Below are 23,773 nucleotides of genomic sequence, written 5' to 3'. Positions count from 1 at the left end.
CAGAGAACTTCTATAAAAATTCACAAACTACCTCCAATAACAGTATGTAGTGTAAATGATTTTTAAAATGTAATGATTAACCTAAGACTTTAAGAACCTAAAGAATCTGCGAGGGACACGATAAATAACAAAATATGAAAACTTAGACTAACTGTGAAATTAAGATACTAACGGCGGTGACGAATCTCAGTTTCATTGAACTATATAAAGAAGATAAATTATATAAAATATGTAAAAGAGGAGTAAAAATTTGAGTAACATAGATATCAACTTAAAACAGATCAAAAGTTTCTGGTGGAAATTTGTTGATTAAATGCTGAAATTAAGGGTAGGTTGGTAGACACGTCTAAAATTATGCGGTACTTATTACACGTACATTCTATTAATAACACTATAAAAAATATTATTTACTATAAAGTTTTATTGGAAAGTTGATTAGTTTTAAACGTTTTGGTCGAAATGTCTCAATTTGTGTTTCCATATGCAACCGGAATAAGATATCACTTCAATAGATACGTTTCGAGAAAAAAACATATTTTTGACGTACCTAGTTGACTAGGTTCATGTAATACGCTATTCTGAAAGGTATTTCATGAGATAGTTATTATTAGGTACCTATTAATTGTGACGATTATTATTAATTTTATTGTTACTTTGACTTAACCCATTTTTATTTAGTATAACAATTAGGTATGTAATTTTAAATATTTTAATATGTTTAAAATTAAAATCACGTATAACTATATTTAAGTATTATGATGTATGGTACCCCTTCTCGTATTAGTTTAGTTCATTACTCACACTTATTGACCTAAATGAGTACTGAGTTGTATTAGAGCCGTAGTCGTGCTCTGTTGTTATCGAAGTTTAAGGAAAATCTGATTTCTTCACTCGTTAAAAGTTACATGTATAGGTATAATTGTATATTTGTATTATAATTGTCGATCATCGGCTATGGGTCTTGGAAGTATTGGTTGCGGATCGAAGTACTAAGACTATGGATGCACTCGGTCTATGTCAAAGGTAAAATTTAAAAATGAGACGCACTCTGGACATCCCAATCATCCCATTAAACAGAAAGTTATAAGTACATTTTTTAGTGGAAATGGATAGGTACCGTTTAAATAAATATGTATTATGTAATATGTGGCGTGGTGCAGAACCAGTAGAATACTTAACTGTCGAAATTTGGAATGGTAAGTATCGACCGTACAGTATATAGTAGTGCAGTACGAAGGATCAAGTGCAGTTGTCAATGATATGTTGCATTGTGTGACTTATCGACAGTTATCGTACAATCTGATATGACACATTAGATGTTACATCAAAATATATAGCGAATGCTAAGATAATTGATGGTCTAAAAATCCTTGTCCAATTTCCCATCCTACATGCATGTCATTTAATTAAAATTACTTTTATTGATGCATGTATATATAAATTATTAAGTATTGCATAATAAACGATGTAAACTTTGCGGAAATATATTTTTTATTTTAATTTATTTTACGGGCAACTATCCAATTTAAACAGAGTAGTATAGCCAATATAGGTAATAATAATAACAATAGTGAAGAGTCAAGAGAATCAGTAAGAGTGACTGACGTAAAGAAGTTTGGAAAAATGGTTTAACATTAACATTATACGATAACTAATAAAAGAGAAACAATATAGGTAATACGTATAAAGATGCCAAAGACTATTGGCAATCAATAATTATAAATAGTAATAATGAAACAAATTTTAGAGGGAGAATGAAGGGTCGGTATTGGCAATGCGCATAAGACGGACGATGGGAGAGATAAGATAATAGCTTAAGGAAGAGAATCGGATATGAAATGGGTCAGATTATCGAGTACGGCGGCAAAGGACATTGAAAGAAATACCTACGGGATGATACGGGGCGTCGTTGGGTCCATAAATAAATTAAAAAAAGTACAAATTGTTTTGAGTTCCTATTAATTTAATTTAACACACGAATATAAATAGTTTTTTTTTATATTGATTTATTTTTCTATTTGAAAAAAATAACAATAATGTATATAGTACCTACTTACTTAATTTTCAGTGAGGTACGTAAATACGTAATACAAATCTATAATTACAAAATATAAAAGCTGTAAAATCATAATGTTATTTTTAGAAAATATTTGGTTCCTATTGTTTTATAATTCGGTGTGGTTTATGTTTTCCGGCAGGTTAACGGCTGGAAATTCGGTAAGCGGCAACGTGCTCCAGAATGTATGGTTCCCGGGATTTGCGTACTCTAGTGGTTCAAATGTTTGGTTCTGCGTGATCTTAATTAATTTTAATGGATCTGTAGGATTTTTTGACACTGGTAACCATACTGTAGAGTTTCCTATATCCGGAATTCTGAAACACAATTTGTAGCTGTATAAGTATAGTTTGTACTCGTACGTGCAAATGTATATATTTAGTACATTATTATAATATAATAATGTATATTATACTCGTATTATGTTTAATACCAATATATATTGCAGAAGAAGTGTATTCATCATTGTCTACTTATAAGTTTAAAATTAAAAATTTTAGCCCTGAGCGAATGCTTTATCATATTAATCAAGCCAATATAAATATTTTAAATCCTCAAATATGCTTATTATAAAATTACTTATAGATTACATGTAATACAAATCAATTATAAAAAATTAAGGAAAACTTGATATTTAGGTTCTTTAATTTTGTCCGCCTTGGTTAGTTTATATAACGGCATACCGCAATATAATTAACCGGTATTTATAAAGTTACTTCGAAATTAGCCAACTACGGTTAATGGTTCATTCGCCGAAGCATGCTTTTATGTCAAGGTTTCAGAATCATCAAGGTTAGGTACATAATAATTTTGAAATATATTTTGTATTGCCAGGTTAATGGCAATTTATTAGTTCTGTCAAAAAGAAAATAAAAACTATCAAAAATTAACTGAATTACTATGAGGCATATTAAGACAAATACCTTTAAGAATATTATGATGATAAAGTAATTATGGATAGGTACTTAATATAAGTAATAAACGTACCCGGTCTTAGCGAATGACGACCATATATTCACCATAACTGGAATTAATTTGGCGTCTTCAACGTTGTCGTGTGGATCTCCGTATTCGGTTTTTACAACGTACATTGTATCGTCACCGTGTGATACTCCTATAATGAATAAATAAATTATAATCGTTAGGTAACACAGTCAGATATTATCTTAACTAGAGCTTATTTACCTAATTCTTGAGAGGGTCCAGTTTTGGAATATATATCTGAAAGTGAGTATTTACCCCTATACCCAAATTCATAAAAGTAAACTGGCGATGTATTTATTGAAGCCAAACGCTTGGCTGCTCTAGCCACTGGTTCTTTGAACAGTCTGTCTGAAAGCATCTGAAATGGATAATTCCATGAGTATTATAATAAATTATTTTCGATTTTTACATAAGATTTGTGTAAGTAACTTAATTTATTTTGAGTCAAAAATTGTATTATAAGCTTAGCTTGTGTAAGGTACCTATTAAACTTTTTCAGAGGGTCTGAAGCACCAACTCAATTTTTTCATAAGATTGATTACTTAAATTAATAAAATAAAACCATTATTATACTACATTATTGTAATGTATTTATTCAGTTATAAAAGAAGTAAAATAAATAAGTTGTTTCTTAATGGAACTATAGTCTAGAGTTTGTACACGTTTATGATTTATATATTATTAATAATTTTTTAGCAGATACAATCCTATAAATGTAAAGTTTAACTTTGGATTTTATAACTTTAGGATTCATCTTTTTAACTTTATTTTAACTTCATCTACATTATAACAATTTATCTTTTTAGTTTGGTTACTTGGAGTAGTTGGAGTTAATGACTTATACAGTTATACCTATAACCTGTATTATATATTTGTTCGATACTAGCTAAGATTAATATAAATTATTCTAAAATATTTAAATTAATGTATTGTATATGATAATATGATATGAACTTAAAAAGTTTTGTTATCTTACTTCGACGACTTCATTTTTAGTGTTTGCAGACACTGTATTGTTTCCAAAATAAAATGTTTTTATTTTCTGTGCGATTTCCGGTCTTAGAGATTCATCTGAAATTGTGTTATTGTAGTCTAGTACGAATGGTAGTATTTCGTCCCATTTGGATTCCATGTCAACTAGAGTTTCTTCGACTGTAACAAATTCAGCGGCTGGATAGAGGCCATCATCTTGGGTAAAGCTAAACAACAGTGGAACATCTTGAGCCGGTAAATTCTCTGGTAAGTCCGTCAAAAATCGTTCTGTTCCGATTGTTTCAACAGTTGGTCCAAATGGTGAAAAAGGATTGTATTTCCACGGCTAACGAGTATTGAAATACATAACAATATAATAATATTTATAGTATAATGTTTACAAGACTGCACTAATGTTTTTAAATAAAAATATTTTTACTAAGAAATTTTTCAAAGAGTTTGCTATGGCTAATGCTGGTCTTGATCTAAGGCATTTTACAGTGTCTTTCGAGTAGTATGTAGGACATCCTAGTGACTCAGCTAATTCCTTAGTCTTTTGAATAGTATTTTCTGTGTTAGCCCAGCCACAAAAAGCACTTCCACTTTCAGCAATTCCTCGATTAAATAATCCTGTATGTATGAATTATTATTTTACTGATCGTTGTTAATAGTAGGTATATAAATGTAAACAGGCCATACAGAAAAGTTGCAGATACTGACTGAATTCTTTCGCTATTTGCTAGTTCCGACAAAAGTCAAAAACATTATATTATTATATTTTAAAAGAACCAAAGCTGTATGAATAATAATTTTTATATTTTTCTGTAGGAGAATGCGTTCAGCTCATACGAAAATAATAATCATATGATGTGTAATATGTTATAATATAATATAATATTATGTTTTTTTACCATACCAAAAATTGTACATATTATCCAGAATAGCCTTCGTTTCTCAACCTTTTTAATGTCACGACCCTCAAAATAAGTATAAAATATGGTCAATCACTTCGCGATCTTCCAATATAATATATTAACTATTAAGTACAGTTAATAGTAAAAATATCATATCATTAACTGATTAAACAAATGAAATATATCATTTCAATTATCAATTTATAAATTATTATTTTGAGTATTTTTTTTTGTTTAATAAAAAATTTTAAATGAAATGGTTCATTTTGTAAATCGACGTTTTTTTATTTTTATCCTACATCTAAAAGACCCCTAGGTCAAGGTGATTGCAACCCTGAGGTTAGGTGTTGACTATAAAGAAACAAAGAGTCAAATAGCGGAAATTAATCCCAAAAACCAATGTATATCACTGCAAATAACATCCTACTCATTCTATTTATGAAAATCTATAGAAGTTTAGCTATTTGAAAATTCTCGTCACTATAAAATACTTGGCAGTTGTTTTCCTTAGTCGTTGTTTGATGCTTGGTAGGCAACTTTAAAAATAAATCAAATTAATAGAAGAATTTTTTTAATTAATAGATGACTCACATAATTATTTAAACATTTGTATTTCATGTTTATTTTCTTAATTTTCTTTAAAAATTTTTGATAAATCCCGATGACACATTTTTTGTAATAATTACTTATCAGATTAAAATGGATTTTAACAAGATACCTTTGGATTAAACAGAAGTGGTATATTCTTATTATGCGTACGTTTTGAGTTTTTAATGTTTATCACTTATATATGTGTATTTATGAAATTTATAGCAAAGATTAATGTTCAACGCTAATCTCAGTGAACAAATACAAATATACTGTATAACTGTTTAAGTATAGATTATATACTTTTATTTTTAAGATATATTATTTCAATACATGTTATTTATTATCACATCACATAAGATAAGTACCTATTTAAGAAAAGTGTAGCTGTGAAGATAAATGAAATTAGTTCTCGATAGATCTAAGTTCTGGGATCCTGCAGGATCCTTAATACGAACTTTACACAAATGTAACAATATACTACATGTTGTATTATACCTGAATGAGTATGCTACAACTTACAATACACTCTCTCTTGGATAGACAATCGATAAAAATAATAATAATATACGAAACTAATGTCTAATAAATTCTATACAATAATAGATATATTTATTTAAATAAATTGTCATTTGGGAATATTAAAATATATCAGTACCGACAGTATTGTTAATTGGTACTAAGAATGTCAGCTATTATATAAACCAAAAAATCAAGTGTGAGTATCTATAGTTCTATAATCATCAAGTCCCCTACTAAAAAAATTTACCCATGCCCTAAAATACGTAATATCGTCATTGTGCACTCGAATATAATTTTAACGTAGCACTAAGTTCTTCAAATAATATACAAATATTTTTTCTCTCTCCAACCTCCAAGTCCAGAATAATTTATTGATTTTGAAAATTTATGTAGCATAAAAAAATACATTTCAGATGACTTACCCTGTGACATGGGTGACAAAACGTGGTAATGGACACTAGCCCCGCCGGCCGACATACCGGCGATTGTCACTGCACCGGGGTTGCCACCGAACGCGGCGATGTTGCGTTGGATCCACTTAAGGGCGGCCACTTGATCCTTGAGGCCGTTGTTTCCTGGCAATACATCATCGCCGGTGCTCGCGAATCCCAAAGGTCCTAGCCGGTAGTTGATGGATACGTAAACGAAATCTTCGCTGTCCAAAAGATAGTGGGGACCATAACCGACACCTGCGCCGAATTGGAACGCGCCGCCGTGGATGTACACGATCACGTTCATCAGGCCGCCGGATATCAGCCCTTCTTGGGGTAGCTACGTAAGACACATTACGATATCACTTACACTATTATATATAATATAATAGATACTGAGTATCGATTATTATATATCGTAATAAATTGATTATATTATTTGCATTATATTTGCACACGTTTTTGCAGAAGAAAATATTTATTAAATATTTAATTTTTATTTCGTGTTGTAAAACTAAACATTTTTCAAAATGATTAAGTCCTAAAGGTCCTTCACTTACGAACTGCCACTAAATTTATTGTATAAAATTTGAATTTATCGCATAACTAGATATTGTTGTGGATTGTTTGTTCGTTTGTAATAGCCTTTAAGGGGATTGGAAGCGGTGATTTTCTGTTTTAGTTTAACATACACGTAACATAGGATTATAGATGTGTTCTATTTCCAACGTACCAAACGACATATTGATATAATGAAGTGATAAGAATTCTGAAAACAGATTAGAATTTAGCGTCAAGTCTTTTTGAGATTGACTTTCTCACATTTTTGATTTTTTGAAACTTGAAATATGTTAATTTTTTAATTACCCTTTTTTTAATACAACATTTTTAGGATTTTCGAGGAGATAAAATCAAAATTATTGGAAAGTTTATCTTAAGTAGATTTGACGGCAAATTTAAATCTGTGTTCAGAATTGTTATCGCTTCATTATATCAATTGATACGTTGGAAATAGAACACGTTTATAATCCTATGTTGCGCGTGTGTTAGACAAAGACGAAAAATTTCCGTTTCCAATCCCCTTCATTAAACCTGTATTTATGGCACATTATGGTTCATTGAGTTGTATACTACTGTTTTGAGTGTTTATCACATGGTAAATTGGTGCTAACAATTAATCATATAGGTCGTATATATTATAGAATTATGGGATTCGTAGACCATAAATGATTTATTAGTATTATTTTTATAATGTTGATAATTTATAATATATAATGTATATAGATGTATAATATTAAGATTTATGTGTGATAAACTATTTAAAAGTCGTGTAATTGTGTATATTACATTATATTACTTTTAAATAATGACTAGGCCTAGGCGTCTACACAGCACATAATGCCGAATTATACAAATTATGAAGTGTCTACGTCGGTAATATAATATACTTCATAAGTATAACGATATAATAATAATAACATAAATATATTCTACAATATTTATTTATTAGAACTATTTGATGACATTATAGCCGTTTGTATGAAACAAGACAATTTATAATTTCAAATTGTTGTTAAAATATTATATTTACTCACTTTTGGAGTATAAATATTGAGGTATAGGCAATCTTCACTTCCGACTACTTTAAATGTTGCATGGTTTATTCCAATACAACTACTGCTGGGCATTGTGGCATTCCACACGCCCATCCATGGTTTTACTGGTTGTGGTTCCTATAAAATTAGAAAATATTAATTATCAATATATCAACATTATGCTATATTGTTTTTCGTTTCCTAAATACACATTAAACAACACATTTTAGGATCTATTGGTTACAATTATGTTTATTTTTATTGTATTTGTATACACGTTTTACAGTAGAAAAACTGATTTAATATTCAATTTTAAGGGTGGTTTGGAAAATTGGAATTTTTACTTAAGACCAATTTTTTATTTAATAAATTTTGATTTTTTTTAGTTATAATTTAAAAATAAATAAGCGTAGTCTTGAAATATTCACTAAATATTTATATATTAGTATTTACTAAGCATGAAGTATAGTTTGGGTTATTTATAAATATTTGAATTTTTCGATATTTTACGACTATATAGTTAAACTTTGGTTTGTGAAATAAAATGAAAAATGAATGCATGTTCCTAATGAGGTTTATAAACTATTATTAAAAAATAAAATAATAATAATAAAAAATTAAAAACGAAAAATAGTCACAATTTTTATATAAGTATTCAGTTTTAATTTTAATTTTAAAAAAAGGCTTGAAAATTGGATACGAGATCTTGTATAAGTTGATTTTATATTATTATAAAAATATTAAAAATACATAACATATCTACATACCTCATAAGTTTCTTCATTTATATCTATAATTATCCAACCGTAATATGTATATCTTATAGTTTTATAGGTTCTAATTTTTAGTTATATTTAAGTTTATCTCGTTGTACATAAAATTTCATGTAGCATATTTAATAATTACTGTGCTTGCGTTTTTAATATGTTATAGGACTTAAGTCCGTTTATATAATAAATAAATAAGTTCAATTTTTTTTTATGAGATAAAGTTCAAATTTTTACAAAAATTCATTAAAATCACGAAAATTTGCATATTGTTTGTAGTATTTTGCATAAATATCTAAAATTTTCAACTTTAATAGACATTTTTTGAAAATTTAATACAAGTTTTCACATATAGTGTTATGTAAAATTAATAGCGTATTACCTACCGTACCATTTATAATACATGTACATTATTTTGTGGATTATATCATCTAAACTCAATCGCTTTCTACAACGTGGAACCTAGTCATTAATATAAATACAAGAATCAATTAATTGTATAACATAGATATTATTTACATGAATTTTTTTATCATTGTTTCTCGATTTAGAATACATATTATACGCATACACATCTGAGATTTTCGAATATTAAATTATACTTAGTTATGGACGTATACTGTATAGTATATCATATATGCATATTTTTTTTATTTATCTCGAAAAATAAGGTTGATCGTTTAGTGATGGAGTCTTGGGTTTTTATTATCTATTCAATTGTGTTTTTACTGGCTCCGACTAGTCTGACTACTTAGCTGTTATATCTGATAATGATACGAGAAATTTTATTGAGACATAATATCTATTATGTTATTTGTTGTTAGCTTCAATTTCATCATTAATCATTATAATAACAAAGTCAGTAGCGGTTGTTACACACCTACCTTGAAACGGTTTTTGTAGACTGGCGGACTGGCGTACGGCACTCCTAAGAATGCGTACAACGGTCGGCCGGTGACGGTCGTGTGGTCTATGCCGCCGGAAAGTTCGCCGGACTCGACGCGTACTCTTGGCGGTAGCGGTGACGACGACGACGAGCAGCAGATCGCCACCGTCGTTAGACAGACGTACGCAACGACAAACCACGGTTGTCCGATCATTGCTAAGCGGACTCAGAAAATAAAAGTAATATAATAATTTACGATTTATACGTTCGTTTATATTTCTATACGACGACACGCGGTGACATATAATAGAAGTGATAATGTTACTGCGTCTAGTCGATTTTTCGACGAATTTTCAGTTGAACAGACGGCGAAACTCGGTGCCGGTGGATCGCACTATAGGTTTTGACGAGACCTGATCGTCTTCGCTAGATGCTTTTATACGGGCATCGTCGTCTTATCGCATCGTGACTTCAGTGTTTGCTCGGCGAGGTATAAAATAAAAACAAACACTGTCCGATGTGTGCTACTGCTGTCTCTACTCGCATACATATATCTACATAATACTGTTACGGTGCATTGTATTTGGACGACATCAGGTCGAGGTTTATCGCTTATCAACGAGGAAACTGTATCATAACAACTGCGTCACGAGCCACGGCCCGGTCGTCGTCACTCGGTTACCGCCAACGCGACCATCATCGTAAATCATTCGCCCGGCGTAGTTGGTTGAACCCACGATAATATAACGTACCTATGCTGTGTTGTTTGATTAATTTAATAGAACACACATTCTCCGACATCCTCTTCGCGGATACCTTCAAAAAACGCGCATAACATATGATTAAAAAAAAATCTCGTTGCATGGTAGCACTGTAAGAGTCGAACACGGTTCGAATAATTAAAAAAAAAAATCGTAAATTATTATTTTAAGTACATATTGATGATCAGTGGCGTGCTCAGGAATTTTCGATGGGAGGGGATGTATGTATTTTATAAGAAAATACCGGATTTAATCGCATTATAAACTCACAAAAATTGTATAGTTTTACCAAAAAATACATAAAAATTGCACTGTAAAAATTCAAGTCATATAAAAAAAACTTTAAATTTTTAATATTATAATTAAATTTATATTGATAATAATAGAAAATAATAGATGAATGCATTACTTTTTTGAATTAAAATTTATAATCAAATATACTTCCAAATTATGTTCATCAAGAGGATGTCAACGCACTGTTTGTTTTCTCTCTCTAGCCCACGCGCCACATAGACAAAATGTATTTACGCAGTCCGAGTAAAACTCGCTCAATTTTGGTTTTAGAGTAAATATACCTATTATAAAATTAAATTTTGATAATATTTCTGAGCATAAGACGATGAGTTTTTTTAAAAAAATTAAAATTTTGTAAATTAAAAGTTTATTTAAAAAAGTTGTAATTTATAGCTATTTCTAAACGATGTAATTAACGTTGTATTGGGAATAATGGAAAAAACTCATCATCTTGTACTCAGAAGTATTATAAAAATTTAATTTTATTATAGGTACATTTGCTCTAGAACAAAAATTGAGCGAGTTCTATTCAAACTGCGTAAATGCGTTTTGTCTATGTTGCGCGTGGACTAGTGAGAGTAAGTGACGTTTTTCCTAATCAAAACACTTGTAGAACCGTTGCCAACTTAAAATAACTACCTATCAGTCGATCTCAATTTATTTCCTAACACTTGCCCATTATTATGGAAATCGAAAGTAGGTATATAATATTAGTATGAGTAGTATGATTTCAAATAAAAAAATATTCATCAAGCAAAATATAGTCGAACAAAACGAGTATTTTCTTCGTAATCTTTATAACAGCATAAAAATATAATATAGTCTGTATTTAAGATTCTAAATAATTAAATTAGTCATATAATATGTACGTGTGTGTGTTTGTTTGTCATGATACCTCTTATATAATTATCAAGCTAATACTGTTATCTGTGCTGTATGGTATTATATTATAATATAATAGGTATGTTATTATTATTAATTTTTAGGCCACTAATCCAAAGATTATTAGCTTATTGCTAAATACATATTTAAAAGAGAGAAAAACAGTTAAGCATTTATATTACATAAAGATTAGATCTGATAAAGTTGTACATTTGAAATGTTTTAATAAATTAAAAATGTTCCATATATTTTGTTCGTCTGGTTCCAATGCTTACATATTGTCTGGAATTTATTGGATTTTTTTAATATTATGTTTTCGTATTTTTATAATTCATGAACATATTATAATATTATCTTGAGAGAACGCTACGTCTGTACGTGTTTTTTTTTTTATAATATTCATAACTAGGTTTAAAATAAAAATATTTTAAAAATAAACTTATGATGTTTACTAGATAATATTCATACTTTCAAATTTAATACTTTAAAAATGCGCTTTAGTATTAATATTTCAGAACGTCTTCTTGATGGAAAGGACTTCTTCCAAATTTTGGCATTGATATGATTCTGTTTATTTTATTAGGTATCTGTGTGTCGAGCAAGTGTGTCCGAATCAGTGCGCCTATGTTGATTATCTGTCCTGATGTGTCTTTATAAGTAAAAACTAGACCCATGGTATATTGAGACTTTTCATACGTTAAGTTTAGTGTGCTTTTAAGATTGAACATTGTTATTTGTTGTTGCCACTGATTGAGTATACATTTTTGTGTTACTACTTTAAAATCTTGGTGGATGTAAATTTGAAGAGAATCGAATTAAGTAATATCTTCTTTGTCACGGTCTCACAGATATTTGCCAATTTTTTGTTTTTGTTAGCTTAGTATCTATTATCTATGTTATAATTTTATAACAATGGTTTGATTCTTAATTAGAAAGGAACTCAACTGATTTTGGATTTTTTGAGATTTGTCATTTGGCTAGAGAGAATTTTTATTAGATAAAGGGAGTCCGCTGAGTTATGTTGTTTTACTTGTCTTTATAAATATTATATTTTGTTTACTGATAATTTTGATATTATATAATTTTTATACATATTTAATATGTTTTTTTTTTATTTTCCGATTCAGTTGATTATTTCAATTGTTATTTTATGCAACTACTATTGTTTCTTTTACAGTTAAATATAATTTATGTAAATTATTTTTTTATTTAATTACTTTTAAATATTAAAATATTTTTTTTTTTAAAGTATATATATTTTTTAACGTTACGTGATTTATTAATTTTGTATCTATAGAGACTAATTATTCATATTAATTAATTTTTTTTATAAATTAAAATATGTAATTATAGGTTATGCTTTGATTCAATATTTAATTATAGTAAATTATTGTTTTACAATTTGTTAATAATAATTTTATCTTAAATAATGTCTATGCTGTTGGCAAGACAATACCTAGTTATACCGTACAATTTAAAATCCATTGAGAGATGAATATAGGTAATTTTTTTTGTAATCTGTAGTTATCAGTTGAGTATTTTATAGTTTAAATAAATGTTTTTGGTTCTTTTTGTATAAATCTAATATTTAAAAGTATAAAATATAATATAAAAACAAAAATTTATCATTTTGATTAAGATAATTCTTCTTTTTGTATTGGTTCAGTCCAGATTATTTATTTGGAAATACTTTGTTCAACTTTTTATTGATTCCCAGAAGACAAAGAGTATTAGAAAACCTAGATTAGATGAAATGATAGAATAAAATTAAATTTAAATCTTTGAATACATACGATTAATAAATTTCCTCGGCATCCAATAATACCGTTCAAAAATTAAAACAATTTTAAGTTTATTTAAAATATAGCTTAACTCTAAAGTTTATTACAATATTCCACATAAGTTGTTCTTATATCTGTGTAAAACATTATTCGCGGGGTCTTAATACTTTTACGTTAATTGTAAATTTTAATTTATGCAATAACATTATCAAAATATGTAGATCCATTTGAAGATATTATTGTCTTTTTATTTCATGAAACTATTTATACTGTTTTATGGTAAGTTAGAACTGATTTTAAAGTCAATATTAATATTATAATAAATGCAATATTTTCATCAAAAATTAAATTGATTTCCTCCCGTAATACTTATAGTAAAATTATATATTAGAAATATCAAAATTTACATTATAATGAAGTGTACTTAGTGTTATGGGCTGACCATTTCTAGAACGTCTTGACTTAGAATCATTTTTCGTATTATTAAATAAAAAATTTTATATATTTTTTTCAGCAATCAGTGACTCACTAAGTACCTATTTGGTAAATACTCACTAGTGACTAGTATATTTCCCGCGTTTTTTGTTGTTTATTTTCGCTAATTATTAAGAAAAGTATAAGGAGTTATAATTGAATCCTCAAAGAGTACTTTACATTATTTATCAGAAAAAAAACATCTAAGTAAAATAGATACTGAAACATTTTTTTTACTATTAAAAGTGTATTCGACACACAAAAAAAAAAAAAAATATTGTAAAATCAATAATATCGCCGCCGCTCTACCTAAAATCTTAAAAATCAAATAGTAAAATGGTTATTTATTTTTATTTTATATATAAAGTTATTAAATTCGCGTTTCTGTTTCTGATATTAAATTTAAGGTCATACTAAGATTATTTACTATATATTGCTTGACCTATTGTGATATCTTAAGAAGATAATATTGAATTAGATTAATAGATTATACGAGTATATTATTAGATTTTTTAAATAAGAAATATAAAATGAAATAATAGGTAGTGTATATTTTGTCTTTTAAAATCAAATAAAGGTGGGCAAGTGGATATTGCTCTGCTGTATGGTATAGAGATGGAGAGGTGGTCACTATAATGGATGTGTTAAATTTGAATGCAATGACAGGTATCATTGTATACGAAAAATTATTCTGAATGGAGATGATTTGTCAGTCTATGATAATTAGTAGGATATATTATATTATTATCTATATTTAAATTGTAATATATCGTTATTTTACGCGATTTCGTAAAAAAATAAATTTCATACGCTCATAAATTTTTTTCTTTATTGACGCTGGAGTTTTTTTTTACAGTTATTTTAAGAAAAAGTTATGAAGAACCTTGTGTTGGTTTTTTAACCTTAAGTATAAATCACAAATCACCAATTTTTTTTATAATCATTTCAAAAAAAAAAAATTTAGAACAATTGAAAATTTCAATTGTTTATAAATAGCTTAAAAGAAGTCAAAATATTTTGAAAATGTTATCGTAAATAGATAACGCTAATATAAACATTTGGTGAAAACTTCAATATTTACAATGACCCGTTTTTGAGTTACAGCAAAATCAAAAAGTCAATTTAGTCGAAAAGTGCAGGTTAAACATTATCCGTTTTTTTGTTACTTTTTCAGGGTTTTTCTTGACGCTTTTGAAAACTACAAGACCTTTTGACTCTCCCCCCCCCAAAAAAAAAAGTACCAACTAGATTCAATTTTCTTTTCAAAGAGGGGCTGAAGTCAAAAATCAAAGCACTATTACTACTCCAAAACGTGATGACAGACACAAAAAAAATAAAAAAAAATAAACACATATCATTGTAAAATCAATATATTCATCATTCCGTTCAGAATCTAAGTTCATTAAAGAGCGATAATTCTAATAATTCGGCATGTAGATATCTTCAGTGGACACTATATTATAACTACGGTGTATAACCTTTTTAAATATTCGCAATTAAATAAAGCAATATTTATGATAGAGTGATCCGATAAAAACAGTATTTTTGTGATAATACAAGTATATTTTTTTTTTATTGGTGTGTTAATTTAGAGAAGTTTAAATAAATATGATTCTGTTTATACAAATAATTAACGATGTAAAACATGAATAAGATTAAAAATATTAATTATTGTAACACCAAACTATTATTCATATTTTAGATAACTACTTATACTAAATTATTATTGTGTATATATTAAGTTCGTTAAATACAGTAAAAACCTCTGAGACCTTCATTATTGGCAAAATGGCAAATTGATAAATTCGTTTTTATCTTTAATTCTTAAAAGTGTTAAGCCAAATATTATAATATCAGTAACTAATATAACATAAGTTATATAGCTGAAACGTTGTAATAAACTTGTGAGAGTTGTATTTTGGATTAGTCTTATTGGTTTAAATAGTTAATTATATTTAAATAATAATATTTTATTACGATTAATAATAATTATAATTTAGGTTTAAAAATTATGAATTTCCGTTTTTGCTATTTTTATTTTTTGGAGACCATTAAGTGTTATAAAAGTATAATGTAGCCTTTTGGATTAGGTGTTAACACTGCCAACACTCAAGATTTAAATAATAATATAGAGAGATATAGTTTAAATTATTTTCAATTTGTTTTTAAAAAAATGGAAAAAATGATTCCAGAAATGTGTACCGATTACCGAGTAGAGAATGTCTGAACGTTTACGTTATTTTTTAAAAGAATGAATATACGAGTATAGTTGACATAAGTGGCAATTGAGAGTGATCGTAGATATGTATTTACGTATAAAAACACATAAATTACATACATTATGGGTTATGTTATAGGTATACCGATAATAAATACTTATCATATTATATGTTACTATCGGTGCATACCCATATGAGTTGGGTCCTAGATACATGGGGATATCATTTACAGACAGGGCTATACCAGAATTTGTATTGGTTTTGATTTTTATAGTTTTTTCCCAATATTATCAGTAAATAACTGGTCCAAATATATTCAAATATAATAGCTCTAAATAAATAAATAAACAAATTTTTATATTTTTATAGGATTTCAGAATTCTTAACTACGAACTTTTTAAATATATATTACCTATAAAGAAACTGTAAAACTATTCCACTATATCTACTTATTATATTTGATTTACATAATAGATAAAGGTACATTTTTAAAACATAGTGAAGTCGAACAGTTATTAATTCATCTTTCTCTTGATTTGTACAAATTAGTAATTATTAATTATATTTTTTTCTGAGATAAAATATATAATATTATAATATGATATCAGTAAAATTCGCGTTTCGCGCTTAAAATATTTTATTTTAGTTAATATCTTCTTTACTTTTTTATAATTAATATAATACAACACAATGTCAGAACGTTTTTTTTTTTAAATTGTTTTCAGTTTGATCTTAGGACTCATTGGACTCATTTGTTGTATTTCTTCTAATCTATTATGTATTTATGTTCAATCTTTATATCTACTACATATTTAAATCTTCTAAATTTAAATCATTGCCCAAAATGACAAATGCATTTCTAATATTAGCATTACAAATTACAATCAAGGTTAGCTACTAATTTAATATAGTAGGTACTGATAAAATATTCATCAATAAAGGCTCTTGTCTACGATTTCTAATAATTTTTCAAATTTAAAAACACATTAATACCTATAGGAACTAATATTTGCTGTATTATCTTAATAATATAGGGTGAACACTAGGATTTGCTTACATTTAAAATATAATCATAAATTGTTTTTTTATTTTATATTTATTCAGTTAGGACTTAAAGATTGGTATACCTGTATATTTTAGAATTATTGCTAATAAGAAATCAGTATAAAACCAAATTACTTTAAACATATTAGTTAAATTAAAAAAAAAAATTGAAATCCTAGTGATTGAATACAGCGACATTGTGCTAGTGTTTGAACACTTCAAGCCCAGTGTATGAACAGTTAACAACTAATAAGTAACAATATTAATTGTTAAGACAGTTTAATACAACAAATGAATAGTAAAAACTACCTTTATTAAAAAACAACTTAAATCTTAAAAATAAATACCAAATAACAACTACAGGTCATCAAGATTAGCAATAAATTAAAAAAATTAACTACGCTAAAATTGATTACCAAGTGCGAATTTTGCTTTTCCAAATACGCAAAACAAGCCCAAGTGCGTTTTAGAATAAGCCCTGTTGAATCAGTTGACAATTAGTCGGTTACGTTAAATTGGAAAATAAAACTATTTTTCATTTACTCCTCACCCTAAACACCGCAGTGGCATTGCCTGAAGGATATATTTTAATAGGTAGTTATTTTTGGAATATCGGAACAGTGTTTTTGTAACAACAGTATATTATGCTGCCGAGTGCGGAGTATATTTATTTGTATCTCATTTATTGGTTTACCTAATAATTATTATTTAATTATTTTATAACAATATGATTTACCTTATTACCTAAATTAATTAAATCTTTTATTAAAAGTTACAACAAAAATTATAATCAGTTACTTTTTAAAGTTACTTGGAAATTCTGTAACAAGTTATTACCTTAACTTACAAATGTGATTAAATTATATAATTTTAATGTTTGAAATTGATTATTGCTCAACCCTGCTTATCATTATTTTAAAATAAATTAAATAGAATAAGTACCGGCAAGGTCCTGAAGTTTGGTAATTGTATACTACACGTGTCGAATGCACTTTTTATATTGTTAAATGTTAATAAATAGTAATAAAATAATTTCACTGATCGAACTTTTGTTCGATATTGTTAATAATATTTAATCATACAAAAAAAAAAAAAAATTGTGCTAATCAGACGCTACTAAATTACGACGACCGACGAGCGTAAATTTGTACCGTTTTTTTTTTTATAAGAGTAGATATCACTAACAATATAAAAGTGCAATCAGTGTTTATGTAGCATTGGAAAATTCCAATTTTATGACGTTCATTATCTTTATTGTTATTCATATCGTTGAACGTGTATCTCCTACATCATACTATATAATTAGTACTTGCATAATATTAGATACATGTCGAAATGAATACATATACGCATCAAAAAAATTCTGTTTCCAATCGGTGTAGTATGTACCTATAATGTATTACTGGACAAAACTCGTATGTGCCACCATAATAAGCAACTAAAATACTCAATGATCAATTATAAGATAATTTTCGTTTTATTTATATATATATAGGGTGATTCACTGATTCGTTTAGTATGTTCATCCCCATGTTTTCCTTTAACAGTGGTTTTATAAATATTAAAATAATTGTAATATTGAATGCAGCACTTGCATAATATTATACTTGAACAATTCTTACAAAATATGAAATATTGATAGATTAGTATGAAATACTATAATTATTAAATCATCATAGTCCCTCATATATCTTCTGAACATATTATTCTTAGTGTACAGAGTTAATTAGGTAAGTAACTCAAAAACTACTAATTTAAATTTAGATTTATAGTCATAAAACTTTTTTAAAAAAATGATCTGCTTCATAATTTTCATGAAAAATCTAAGTATTTGAAAATATGAAAATTAGGTTGGTTTACTTAAAAATTACTGTAAAGATTAAAATTAAAATTAAATAATTATAAATGAAAAATAGTGGTAAGGATGCTTGGTGAAACACCCTGTATGTATTTCTATAAATATTATCGATATAAATATTTTGCTAGAGTTATCAGAACATAATACTTCTTATGGAGACTAGACATTTTTATCGGATATTTTTATTTTTATTTACATATAATATTATTTTTAATAAATGTATTGGCAAGTTATAAGATAAGTATGTGATTTTTAAATTATTTTATAATTTATAGTTTCTTTAATAAAATACACGATATCATATTGAAAGCCTAAGAATGTAATAATTTATATTCTATTTCATAACTATTATTATTTAAATTTTTTAAAAATCTATAGTTGAGATTTCTTATGTAATGCTTGTAATACTTCTATGTAATAAAAAAATAGTTACACGTACCTATTTAAAAAAAAATATATTTCAAATCGATAGGTGTGAATATAAATATAACACTACAAAATAATATAATACATGAATTAATTTTTTATTGGTAATAAATAATTCAATTTAAATAATTTGGGATTGTTGCAGTCGGATAGTAGTGGATGTAGGTATATATTGTAAATTATATTAGTGCAAAATTAAATGCAGTTTATAGTTAATCAGAGAAAAATTATATCACTCCTCTGAATAAATTCCTATAATTACGCCATTTTATTGAAGGATGTCTAGCTGTTTGTAACATACTTTGTATTCCCGTGAAAAAGTGGGGAACTAGTATATATTGTAATAGTAACCAGGTACATCGCATTATATTCTCGTTTTATAATATTATAACAACTATTTATTCATTTAACAATTGTCTACCCGTAGACACGGGTGGCCAATTGATTACTCCGAGAGTTTTATTGGCTATTTTTTCTTTTTAATTTTTTCGACATGCGCCTTATTATTGTTTTATTATTGACATGTTTGTGTTGTTTGGTAGCTGGTAATCAGTTTCCTGTAGTAGAAATCGAAAGTGGGCCCATATCTGGAATACTATCGAAAACATGGAAAGGAAGAACTATTTACAGCTTTCAAGGGATACCTTATGCAACTCCTCCAGTGGGGAAACTAAGATTTCAGGTAAAATTTGTCAACGTGCAGTATATTTTACAGATGTATTATAGATACAAAATGTTGGAACACACTTAAATACGTAATAATATATTATAGGAAGCTCAACCGATAAAACCTTGGCTAGGAGTGTGGAACGCGTCATCTCCGGGTAGTAAATGTATTCAATACGATCATTCGAGTTATTTAATTGAAGGAGACGAGGATTGCCTTTATGCGAACGTATATACACCAAAAGTTAGTGATTCGAATATTATATCTATTTGAGTTTAAAATATAATAATTGTTTTTATTTATAATCTAGCTTCCGGTAAAAGGAAAAAGTAACAAGCTCTTGAATGTATTGGTTTTTATTCATGGAGGTGCTTTCATGTTTCTTTACGGATCTGTATACCAGCCCGATTACATTTTGGACAAAGATATAATTCTTGTTACATTTAACTATCGGCTTGGGCCAATAGGTAATATATATGACATTCGAATTTAAAATCAACAAACAATATTTATTATTTTCTATTAAAATAAACGATAAATATATTTTTATCATTTAATTATTTTGAATTTAATATAAAATTTGACTTACTTGTATAACGGTTCTAGTTAACTTTTTATAAATATAAATACTTGATTTTATAACCTCGATAATATACCTAACCTTCAATTTATTAAATTCAAGGTTATATTATAATATTAAATATTGTTTTTGTATAATATATTATAACAACAATTAAGCGTAGTTTTAAAATATGTTTTGCTACTTATACTATTTTTGTGTAATATCTCATTAATATAACCTTATTAATTATAGTAATAACTTGTTATTACTAATAAGGTTCAAATGAAATTTAAATTTACTTGTTTGTTATGCCTACATAAAATAAATAAGGCGTAAAAATTATATAGGTTTTTTTAGTACCGGAGATTCGGTAGTGTCTGGAAATAACGGATTAAAAGATCAAGTACAAGCTTTAAAATGGGTGAAAAGAAATATAAAGTATTTTGGAGGAAATCCGGAGAATATTACGATTAGTGGAATGTCAGCTGGAGGTGCTAGTGTTCATTTTCATATGTTGTCACCATTATCTAGAGGTTAAACATTGATCAATCACTATTTTTTTTTAAATTGTTTTCAACACGTGTATAGTATACTAATTGATATCGTATAACACATAATATATAGGGCTGTTTCAAAGAGTATTTTCGCAGAGTGGAACGGCATTGTGCCCTTGGACAATAGCCGAAAATGTACCTGCTAAATCAGCAGCTATCGGCGCTTATTTAGGTTGTCCAACTCATCCGTCAAAAGAACTGGTCGAATGTTTAATTACCAGGCCAGCTTTACACATCGTAGAAGCAGTTAAAATATTTTTTGTAAGTAACAATAATTCGATTGTTGTTGATTGTATCGATAAAATTTGTATTTGTTTTACTTTAATATGATCGTTATTACAGCCGTTCTTGTACAACCCGTATTCTCCTTTTGGACCGGTTGTCGAGTTACCCAGTGAAAATGCTTTTATAAGTGAACTACCCTATAATATTTTCGCTAAAGGCCTAGCGACAGATGTACCATGGTTGTCTAGTGTTGCCACTCACGAGGGTCTCTACCCAGGATCTGGTATTCGATTTTTTTAATATTACTTGTTAAGTACGCTATAATTGTAATGTGTAAATAATATTATGTTTTTAGAATTTATCAATAATCCAAATTTGTTAAAGTATATTGACGAAAATTGGAACAAAGTCTTGCCACATATACTGGATTACAATTACACGATACCTCAAGATAAAATTGACTACGTGTCAGAACTTATTAGAAAAGAATATATAGGCAGTAAAAAATTGGTTAAAGGAAATACAGAACAATTTATTCAAGTACTGAGTTAATACCATTATTTATCAGATAGTTCATATTTGGACTTAATTTTCAGATGATTAGCGATCGTCTGTTTGTAGTCGATATTATAAAAGCTGTTAAAATCCATGCACATCTGTATAAATCTCCGGTGTATTTATACCAATTCGGATATCGGGGTAGGCACAGTCTTTCGGAATATTTTTCAAAATCTAATGAAAATTACGGTAACAAAAATATTTTAAATCATATCATATTATTTAAACAGGTTATACAATATATTCTTATTGTATTTTTAGGAGCCAGTCATGCAGATGACACGGGTTACGCATTACGAAACGTATATGCAAACGTCGAAGACTCAGAATTGGATAGATCATTAGTGCCAATTATAGTTGATATTTGGACATCATTTGCTTTTAAAGGGTAATATTTTGTATAATGTTTTTATAATAAATTTACTAAGGAGCATTTATTTTTGAAATAGAATACCATCAACTGGAATTAGCTCTATCAATTGGATTCCTGTGAGCAAAGACCCTAATCATTCGACTGTATCGTTTTTAAAAATATCTTCCCCTACGAATATTACTATGGATGAAGTCGAGGATATGGGAAGAACTAGATTTTGGGATTCGTTAGACTTTAACGAGAATGAACATTATTCCTACCATAAAAATAAAGATTTCTGATCTTTTTTATTAAATTAATTAGTAATATTATGTATTACGTTTAATTAACTTAGTCAATAAAAATATTTTAATAATTCAATTGAACTCGAATATTAAAATATGATATTATTATCTTGTACTTTATAGTATTTCTATATTTATGAGTTAAGTGAATATATTATGTGAAAAATATCGCTCAAGTTTCGTTTGTTTATAATAAGTTATTTGTTCAGTTATATTTAATTTTATATAATCTGTTCTGTTTGTAGGATACAAAGTATAATTATTATTTTTGTTTTTGAATTTGTATTAAATTTTATAATTATTTAGTTAAAGAACATTTTGATGAAATACTAATGTTGTATTGTTTTTAATTTTATATTATTTGATTGAAATGTATAATCACGATATAATAGTTCATTATAGTTTGATAGTTAAAATAGTTTGATGAGTTATTACTGAACAATTCTTAAAAAAAGAGTTTTTATACGTAATATTATTATAAATTACATTTTTTATAGAAACTATAAAATTAGAAATTTTGTTTCCAACAACAAAAAGCAATAAAATATATAAAATATACCTATGCGTATTTAAATAAATTAACAGTATATTAAAAAAAAATGTCAATTAAATAGCTATTCAATGTATAGCAATTTAGGTATTTCGGAATAAAACATTTAATTTTTATATAAACAGGAATAATTTTAATAATTTTTGTTTTCGAAGTATATAGGAATTTATTTAATTTTCTCGTAGGTTATAAAAAAACAATAAACGAGTTTTGAAATCTTGACGTTGGTTAATTTATTTGTTTCGTTTCATTTAAATTGATTTAAATATTTTTAAATATGTACTATACATTAAAATTTTGGTCTTTATTTTTGAGATACCTAAGTATACAAGTACAGAATAATTCGCCACTGCTATATTGTTAAGAACATTGGAGTACTACCGTATTGGATAGCTATCAGTAACTATGATATTATATTGATATTTTATTGGAGCTATGCTACAATTTTCTGTTACCTACCATTGCTTTTATAAGTGCAATAATTAGGTAATCTGCAATGTTTTATGTTTTGTTTTCAGTTTACAGTAGTAGGTACGTATAATAAGT

General features: G+C 27.2%; 2 protein-coding genes across 3 annotated transcripts; one reads left to right on the top strand and one right to left on the bottom strand.

The window, feature by feature from the left end:
• Positions 1-1,980: 1,980 nt before the first annotated feature.
• Positions 1,981-11,122, bottom strand: LOC113550324 (esterase E4-like). Of its 2 annotated transcripts, XM_026952070.1 has the most exons (9): positions 10,886-11,122; positions 9,714-10,531; positions 8,063-8,200; positions 6,459-6,807; positions 4,452-4,642; positions 4,017-4,358; positions 3,242-3,398; positions 3,044-3,170; positions 2,166-2,373 (listed from the first exon to the last, which is right to left on the bottom strand). In XM_026952070.1, exons 2-9 carry the CDS (start codon positions 9,927-9,929, stop codon positions 2,166-2,168), a joined length of 1,728 nt encoding a protein of 575 aa, XP_026807871.1. In that variant the 5' UTR covers positions 9,930-10,531; positions 10,886-11,122. The 2 variants fall into 2 exon arrangements, with proteins under 2 accessions (XP_026807872.1, XP_026807871.1); XM_026952071.1 differs by lacking the exon at positions 10,886-11,122 and having other exon boundaries at positions 1,981-2,373; positions 9,714-9,929.
• Positions 11,123-19,828: 8,706 nt separating this feature from the next.
• LOC113550370 (venom carboxylesterase-6-like) lies at positions 19,829-22,759 on the top strand. The gene is made up of 10 exons (XM_026952139.1): positions 19,829-20,136; positions 20,227-20,364; positions 20,432-20,588; positions 21,031-21,216; positions 21,308-21,498; positions 21,580-21,745; positions 21,818-22,002; positions 22,059-22,209; positions 22,282-22,408; positions 22,470-22,759. The coding sequence occupies exons 1-10, from the start codon at positions 19,948-19,950 to the stop codon at positions 22,672-22,674; spliced, it is 1,695 nt and encodes a 564-aa protein (XP_026807940.1). The 5' UTR covers positions 19,829-19,947; the 3' UTR covers positions 22,675-22,759.
• Positions 22,760-23,773: the final 1,014 nt, after the last annotated feature.

This window comes from Rhopalosiphum maidis, chromosome 1 (assembly GCF_003676215.2).
Source record: "Rhopalosiphum maidis isolate BTI-1 chromosome 1, ASM367621v3, whole genome shotgun sequence".
Lineage (NCBI taxonomy): Eukaryota > Metazoa > Arthropoda > Insecta > Hemiptera > Aphididae > Rhopalosiphum > Rhopalosiphum maidis.
Note: the sequence above shows the minus strand (reverse complement) of the source record. Positions and strands in the feature narration are given on the sequence as shown.

What these genes read in the sequence shown, in the direction of transcription:
- LOC113550324 (XM_026952070.1), bottom strand. Translation starts at nt 9,929, where the DNA reads ATGATCGGACAACCGTGGTTTGTCGTTGCGTACGTCTGTCTAACGACG. An exon ending in TCTACAAAAACCGTTTCAAG is followed by an intron (nt 8,201 to 9,713) that starts GTAGGTGTGTAA and finishes CTAATTTTATAG; the next exon opens with GAACCACAACCAGTAAAACC. An exon ending in TCGTCATTCGCTAAGACCGG is followed by an intron (nt 2,374 to 3,043) that starts GTACGTTTATTA and finishes ATTGTGTTTCAG; the next exon opens with AATTCCGGATATAGGAAACT.
- LOC113550370 (XM_026952139.1), top strand. Translation starts at nt 19,948, where the DNA reads ATGCGCCTTATTATTGTTTTATTATTGACATGTTTGTGTTGTTTGGTA. An exon ending in TGGGGAAACTAAGATTTCAG is followed by an intron (nt 20,137 to 20,226) that starts GTAAAATTTGTC and finishes AATATATTATAG; the next exon opens with GAAGCTCAACCGATAAAACC. An exon ending in CTATCGGCTTGGGCCAATAG is followed by an intron (nt 20,589 to 21,030) that starts GTAATATATATG and finishes AAAATTATATAG; the next exon opens with GTTTTTTTAGTACCGGAGAT.